General features: G+C 34.4%; 1 protein-coding gene across 1 annotated transcript; it reads left to right on the forward strand.

Moving 5' to 3' along the window:
• Positions 1-1,741: 1,741 nt before the first annotated feature.
• LOC110026946 (UDP-galactose transporter 1-like) lies at positions 1,742-3,746 on the forward strand (the record flags this gene model as incomplete). Its single annotated transcript, XM_020728179.1, has 3 exons — positions 1,742-1,888; positions 2,227-2,283; positions 3,351-3,746. Coding segments are annotated over 3 exons (279 nt in total), but the record flags the coding sequence as incomplete, so codon positions are not given.
• Between the last annotated feature and the right edge of the window lie 4,950 nt (positions 3,747-8,696).

Genomic DNA, 8,696 nt, shown 5'->3' on the forward strand with positions numbered 1-8,696 from the left:
ATATATATATATATGTATATATATTATATTAATTTTATAAATATATTATATATTTATTTTATATATTTAATTTATAAATAATTTTAAATTAATTTATTTATATAATTAGAAATTAAATAATTTATAATTATATAAAGATTAAAACTTTATATATTATATAAATATAAAATTAAAGTTTTACATATATATCAAAATCCAAACTTGATTATCATAACATGAATCACAAAAAAGTTATTTTCTTGCAAAAATACCAGAATTCAGAGCAAAGTAATTAATTCCCCCATTCTCATTCCAAACACTTAGAGCTTGGCAAAGCCTGTCTCCTTCAAGCTCTCTATAACTTCTTTAAGGCTCTCCTCAAATGGCATGCAGCTGATACCCAATCCCTTCACCTTCTCCTTCGACATGATAAGTTGGGATAAAGGGTTCATCATCTGTGCCTTTCTTAGGAATTTGAATGGAAGGACATAGTTCTTTGATGAGCATTGCGAGCTGAGAGAAGTGAAGGACTCTTTCAACTAAACAATAGTGTCCACTTGCGAAAGGATTTTCAAATGCTAGAATATGTGCTTCAACAACGTCTTTTACATCAACCCATCCGAATGTTACGTTGGAGAACATACTACTTACATTAATTAATTTTAGTACTGCTTTATTGCTTGTATTATGTGTTGGCTGAAGAAGGGGGTCAACGACCGTCGCAGGATTTATCGTAACAAAATCAATATCATGACCCTTTGTAAACTTCCAAGCAGTTTACAAAGAAGGGGTTCAATAAATCAAAATCATGACCCTAAAAAATAAATCTAAACCCTAAATCTAAAGAAGGGGGTCAATAACATGCCAAAAATTTTTTTCCTTGCATAAATCTGGGGTTTAGGGTTGTTTAGGGTTTAGGGTTTAGGGTTTATTAGGGTTTAGGGTTTAGGGGTTTAGGGTTTAGGGTTTAGGGTTGTTTAGAGTTTAGGGTTTAGGGTTTAGGGTTTAGGGTTGTTTAGGGTTTAAGGTTATTTAGGGTTTAGGGTTTTTGCTTAAGACAAGTGAACGGATTTTAAAACTAGCTAATCAACGAACTAAAAGTTCAAACTAGTATTTAGATTTTCATATAAAAAATTAAATAAATAATTTAACAAATCAGATAAGAAAATAAACTAACCTAACCTACATGATATCATGTTGTGTTTATAATAAATATATTCGCACAAGAATTAATTCTGAGATAGAGAAGAAACATGCAGACAAGAGCAAAAAAATATGAAAGAACTTGTACTATCAATAACTCATAATACAAAATCTTTCATCAATTGATGTTGTAATATATTGATATTAAAATTATTATATAAATAATATATGTAATATATTGTTATATAAAAAATTATATAATTTTTTTTTCGAGCCATTTCGAGCCTAACACGAGCAAACAAACTGTTGTTCGTGTTCAGCTCGTTAGACTTAACGAACGAGCCGAACACGAGCTGCTTAACGAGCCGAACATGAGCTGCTCACGAACAATGAGCCAAATTGACAGCCCCATTCTTAATCGAGATGAGTTTGAGTTGTTCATCGAGTGCATTGGTTCATTTAAAACCCCAGTTGTGTGTAAATTTTAAAGTTTAGGTGTTAGATATATAAATGAAGGAGAATTGTGTGGTATGTATGTAAATTCCTCTTTATTGAAAATGTTTATTTATTCGTGTGTTTGTGTGTTTACGAAGAAACATGTTCGAAATCTCTGAAATGAATTGGGTTTATTTATGATTTCAAAATAATTTCTTGGCAGGCTGTGCTGCTCTGCTCCTGCGTCTTAGCTTTTGCTTTGAACTACAGCATATTTTTGAACACAACTCTGAATTCTGCTGTGACACAAACTATCTGCGGTAATCTAAAGGTGCTAACTTCTCTACACTTTTTGGGTGCCTCCTGCATGTTTTATGGCTTTTTTCTGGAAAATTTACATACTTAACACACAATTCTTAAGTATTTACATATCTACTACCAAAAGTTTGATATATACACATAAAACATTGGTGTCATAACTCTATGCATGAAGAGGTGTATTTAAATAATAGTGGTATTTTTGATGTGTTGTTGATGTTAAGTTTTGAGTGTTAACAATGTAAATAAGAAGGTTTAGGTATTAGATTTGTATATAGATAAGAATTGTAGGATAAGTATGTAAATGCCCCTCTTTTTTTCTTATTTTGGCTTAATGTTGTCTTGTTGCAGGATCTGCTTACTATTGGACTGGGCTGGGTATTGTTTGGAGGTCTCCCTTTTGATTTGGTGAGTTCTAAGTTAAGCATTGAATTTACTTGGGAGCTTCCAGGGTCCATTTGGAATAACTTTTTATTCGTTCTACTCTTCAAATCAAACGGCTATTACATTTTTATTTGGCTATTATTTTTTTGTTGCTTTTTAAAAAAGGTATTTCTCTATAGTAGCTCTTGGGGCTGTCAAAACGGCTCATTGTTCGCGAACAGCTCGTGTTCGGCTCGTTCTTTAAGTTAACGAGCCGAACACGAAAAACACAAACAAATATTTGTTCGTTCGTGTTCGGCTCGTTTTGGCTCGAAATACTACTAATCAATTTTATATATATCTTTGATGAGTAGTATTTTTAAAAAATTTAATTGACTACATGACTACAAAGATTTATAATCAATTAAAAGTATTAAAGAAGAAAATATGATAAAAATTATTAATTTAGATTCAAATGATGTTTTAAATCTTGCTCCAATCCTTAATATTTTATGGCTATGTGATTAGGTTGTCAAAATGACTATTTGTTCTTGAATGATTCGTGTTCGGCTCGCTAAGCAAATAAGCCGAACACGAACACACTTTTTGAGCTCGAAATATAAACGAGCCGAACACGAGCTGAGTTCGGCTCGTTTACACCCCTAGTAGCTCTATAATTATTCTTGGAAGATTTACAAACATACAGCTCAATTCTTATGTATTTACATATCTAACTCCTAAACTTGAATTTTTTACTTATATGCTATCTTACGCATGATAAAGCCTATTTTTTAGTTTTTTTTAGGTTAAAATAGTGATACTTTTGGGGTGGTATAAATGTAACAAGCAAAGTTTAGCTGTCAGATATGTAAATACATAGAACTTGGGTTAATGATACCAAAGTGTTATAAACCTTAAATATCAAATTTTAGGGGATATGCATATAAATTTCTCTAAATATAATTGTAAAGAAAATTGTTCCAAACGGGACCCTCTGCTTGTTCTGAAAATAATGATTTGATTTTGATAAAGCTTTAGGCTTTAGTTGCTTTTGCTATTTTAATCTCTTGTGGCTTATAACTTTGATTTTATTTATTTTTATATTTTTACAGCTTAATGTGATAGGCCAAGCTCTTGGTTTTGTGGGCTCTGGTCTGTATGCTTACCTCAAAATCAAAGGGAAGTAGCTTTATTTTTGACGTAGAAACTAAGCTCAAAAAAGTATTTCCAAATGCATTTCTTGTAGTTCTGATTCTATCAATATATTTTGAAGAGTTGCTGCGAGAAGATTGTTGTGCAAATATTTTAGGGCATTTACAGGAGAAAAATTTGCGTACGTGAGACGTCCGCAGAGCTGCGTATGTCATAGGTTATTTAGAGGGTATTGGAAGGTTATAGGTAGGTTGCACCTCATGTAACATCCCAATACCCTCTGAATAACCTTCGACGTACGCAGCTCTGTGCACGTCTTACGTACGTAAATTTTTCTCCATTTACAGACATGCCACCCATTCTTATATAATACAAATATTGCACGAGTATTTTAATTTTGACATTTACACCAACCAAATCTTATATATCACAAAAAATCACTTTTTACTTTAAAAAAGTGATTTCTTCTAGGTATGTGTCACATATGTAAAAAAATTGAAGTCTAGGTGTTAGATATATAAATACATAAGTATCCAGTGGTCTTCATGCAAGTCTTTTTCACAAGAAAAAAAATTATACTTCAAATTTTTATTTTATTTTCTCAGCTTTGAAGCTTGTATGATAGTTGGATTTCTTATATTTTTGTTTTTAAATTATTGAATTTAAATTTGTAATTAATTGTTCAGTTGTTTGTACCACTCACTTATTTAGTTGATGATCATTTAAAACGTATGAAAAAAAAAGAAATAATTTATATTTGTGTTTAACAAATGTATAAAGCATAGTTTATGTATCTTATAATTTGAACATAAATATGGTTTTATAAAATAAGGGGCTGTCACCTATATATCACACAATTCTTAAGCATTTACATATCTAAATGTTTACATGGTTATTGCTCAATTTTTTAATATTTCATCAAAAATATAATAATCACTACCATTTTTAAAGTAAATTATGCATTTTTATGCATATGCTTATGACATCAAGGTGCTAAAAATATAAATATCAATTTGGGTGTTAGACATCTAAATGTATCTAGTTGTGTTATGTATATATAAGTTTCACATAAGATAATTGATTAGTTGTTGTATATGGTTTGGAAAGAATATGGGCCAAGTTCTAGATGAGAAATAACTTTTGTTTTAAAAATCAATTATATGTGAATTAATTATACATGAATTAATTAGCGAAGCTTTTGGATAATTTAATATTATTAAATATATTTTTGGGCATTTGCATACATATCACGCAATTTTTACTTATTTACATATGTTTTAGAAGTGAAATATAACTTTTTGTGCAAATTTATAGTGTCAAAATGTTATAAATATAAATACCAAATTTTAGGTTTTAGATGCTAAATATATAAAATTTATATACTATGTATGCAAGTTTTTGCCTTTTTTTCTTGGTTATAAGTGTGGATATTTAATCGAAGCTTATATCATATTAATGCATGCTAGAAAATTTACGGTGGTATGGTAATGTATTATTGTTTGAGTAGTGTTTTATCGTTTTAATTTTGCACGAGAATTCAACATAAACTTAGATAAAAGAAAACAACTAGTAGTGATACCTGAAGTTTTTACAAAGGAACCTGTAAAGGGAAAAAATCACGGGGCCTAGTCCGGTTATAAAAATCAATTATAAGTTGATGATTACAAAGTCCCTTCGTCCTACATGCAAGAAAGGGTTACAAAGTTTCTAAATTACATTATTAACGTGCGAATGAACTTGTTGCAAGGAATGAACGATGATCGATGCTGATCGACGCGGCGACAAGTGGGGGCCGACGGTGGTTGGCGGTGTTCAACCACGACAGGAGAAATGCTGAACTTCAGCTTCTTTCTCAAGCCTCAGACTTTCTTACCTTTCTCAATAGAGCCCTATATTACTGAAATGATACGTATACTTGCATGAGAAACCACATTAAATAATAATATCAACTTTTAATAACTCAATTTATTTGTTTGGGAGCGGAATCAAGTTTCTGATGCTTTTATCAGGACTTACATTGTTGTGATAATCGACAAGGCGGATCACTTTTCACATATCACTTTTCACGGTTGCTTGTAGGAAAAGTCAAGTAGGAATGGATCAAATAGAAATAATTATTATCGGAGTGAAATGAACAAAAGGTTGTGGTGTCATAGACTTTAAGGCAAATCTCAATGTCCTCCCAAACTATCCTATTATTTGGCTTTACATCTTGAAATTGAAGTTAGTTGGTGTTTACTTCTGCCATCTATTCAAATTTAGGGCATGCATTTGCACAATATACTATCATGCAAATAGCTTAAGAAAATAGAAGGATTTATGTCATATCGAACGAGCAATCTCAGAGTCCTAAAAAGTTAGGGTTTATATTGCATAACACGATTGTGCAAAAGTTGAAAGGATAGTGTGAGGATTTATGACGTGTCAAACGAACTAACTCGAAGTCCTATGAGTTTGTGCTATTTAAAACTACATAAAGTTTAGTTGAAGATCGTCCGCGTTTCGTTGTTGGGTCTCATTATTTTCTAAAGTTGTCCTTCGTCCACAGAAACTGTGTTAGATAAAAATCATTACAACTCCCCCTATTATAAATGGCTCTCTGCAAGAAAGCTGTCCCTAACAAAATAGTGTGCATGTCATACACCCCAGTAAACACGTAAAAAGCAGCACACAAAATGATGCATAGCTAGAGCAACCAAACTAGCAGAGAAATATAGTTGTGACATCTAAAAAACTACCCAGCACCCTAGTACTAGCCTAAAACACCATCTAATGTATAGTGTCCTAGTCACAACATCTAAGTGTGTGCAGGGTGTAGGTAAAAGACCGCATATGCTTTGATGGGTTCGCCGTCCTTGGCCCCTTCTTAAGGATCCAAGGATTCGTAGTGCCACTAAATGCAAATTTTGTATGAACAAAAGGTTTAAAAAGGTTAACCTTATGTATGGTCTAAGCGATGCATTAGTTTCAAAATAAATTTTGAAATATGATGCATACATAATAAAAAATATTATTTTCTTATATTTTCTTAAAATATGTCCTAAGAAAGGAAAGGCCTAAGTAGTATATATTAGACTCATTGGAACATATGTGTGCTAGTCACGATGTGATAGCTGCTATGACCCATCAAGACATTCTCGCAGGGAATACTTGTTAACGTAGTATGACTATCAATGAGTCACTCTGGTAATGAGTTTGATCTATAATCAAGATGATTGGGAATGCATTGCAAATGAAAAGTGGTCTAGTACATTGCGCCACTCTAGCGAGGTAGCAACAGTCACGAGACTGCAAAAATTTGTCAAGTATGGCATATACTCATGACGAATGCGCCGACAGTGCGGAAGTGCAAATGCAAATCTTAAGTCATATGACACACATATGACATACCATGGTGGTGCCATGGTGACATAACTTGCACACCAAATGGATTCAGAGGCCTTTGGAGCGTCATACGTACTAGGTGGTAGTAATGTGCCCGAGTGGACACACATCATGTACTTGGAAAATTTAGAGGCCTTTAGAGCACAATGTGACATTCCTATGGCATGTGCAGATGATGCCATAGAAAAGGAGGTGATGTAATTCTCATTAGAGAGAACTGCAGACCGAGTAGGATTGATGTGCAAGCAACCCCCAAAGAGGGAATGCGAGTGTGTAAGGTAAATATGTAAGAACACAGACCCAAGTGCAAACTCCAAGCATGTGATTCATGGACATACATGATAATATGCAAGCAAACATACAAGAGTGGAGAGTGAAAGTGTGAACCACATGTGTCATGGTGCAAAGGGATATAGTGGTGTCGATTACTCGATTCAACAAAAAGCAGTCGATAGATCGATTAGGTCGATGGACATCGTCGATCAATCATGTCGAGAAACAATGGTTAATAGACCGATTTAGCTGGTGTTGGTGCCAATTGATCAGATCGACAGAAAGTAGTTGTTAGACCGATCGAGCCGGGGGCGGGGCCAAACGAGCACAGTCGACGAGAAGTGGTTGGTAGATTGATCGAGCTGGGGGCATTGTCGATCGTGTCAACAAGAAGTGGTCGATAGAACAATCGAACTGGTGGTGGCACGATCAATCATGTCGACGGAAAGGATATTCGATCGAACCTACGTAGGCCTTTGATCAACAAAACATGAAAAATTGACAGTTTAATCCACATTTTAAAGCCATGTTAAGAAAACAATCATATATGCAAATACATGCAAGCAAAAGAAACCCAATTGACATCAATGATGAAACATACTCATTCTAGCGATCTCACAGGAAGCCTAGGGTAGGATGTTAACAAGGTGTACCAACTGCTCGTTGCATGGGGTGACAAGACTATCAACCTCTATTTGCTCAGCATGAAAGATTTGCGTTAGAAAAACTTTTGTGGTTTAGGTAACGACAAGATCATGAGATCTACTGTTCTCTAAACCCAAGAAGTGGGTGTCATTCTCCTCATCATGAAATGAAATCCACGAAGCAAATGCAAGATTTTTGCAATCCATGCTATCAAATTTTGGATTAGAAAAGGGGTAGGTTTCACTCTTAGATTTATAGGCCAAATCTATGGGTATTTTCTATAGCACACAAACATCCTAACATAGCTCTTCTAGCATCCAGACCTAAAGGGCTTCCAGAATGAAAATGTAAGGCCTTTGAGAAATCTCACTAGCGCGGTGTTTATTGACACGTTCTCTGGAGTTGGCCTAGATCCTTCACGATGAGATGACAAAACTGTCGTTCTCCTTCTCGTAAGAGGTGAAGAAGCTCTCCTTGCTAGAGAAGACGAAGAAATCACAAATGTTATCCTTCTCTGAAGAAGCTCTCCTAAGCTCAACTCATGGAGAGTTGTTAGAGAGGAAGAAGAAGATGGTGGAGATGAGAGAAAACAAAAAGAAGAAGGAAGAAAATATGGAAGAACTGGCCTCCCTGACCTTCTCCTTGAGGAAGATGACAAATTTCCTACTCAAAGCTCCCTTGCTCCTTCTACTCAGCTGATCACAAATGGCCCGATCCCCCCACCTTGCTTCAACCCCAAGAGGAGATATCACGTGGTTCCCAATAAGAAATGACCATTTGCCTCTTTAGGAATGGTCATAGGTTACTCCCCCATGCTATTTTTGGGTGAATAGCCAAGAAAAAAGAATTATCTAGCAGTTAGACGATGTCATCTGCGAAAAATCAGAGACCACTGCGTGAAAATCGTGATACAGGTTGAACTTTCATGGCCACACCGAATATGGGTGTGGTCACACCCCTACTAAAAGTGTCACGATATAGGGGTCGGTGTGGTCACACCAAAG

This window comes from Phalaenopsis equestris, unplaced genomic scaffold, assembly GCF_001263595.1.
Source record: "Phalaenopsis equestris unplaced genomic scaffold, ASM126359v1 Scaffold000404, whole genome shotgun sequence".
Lineage (NCBI taxonomy): Eukaryota > Viridiplantae > Streptophyta > Magnoliopsida > Asparagales > Orchidaceae > Phalaenopsis > Phalaenopsis equestris.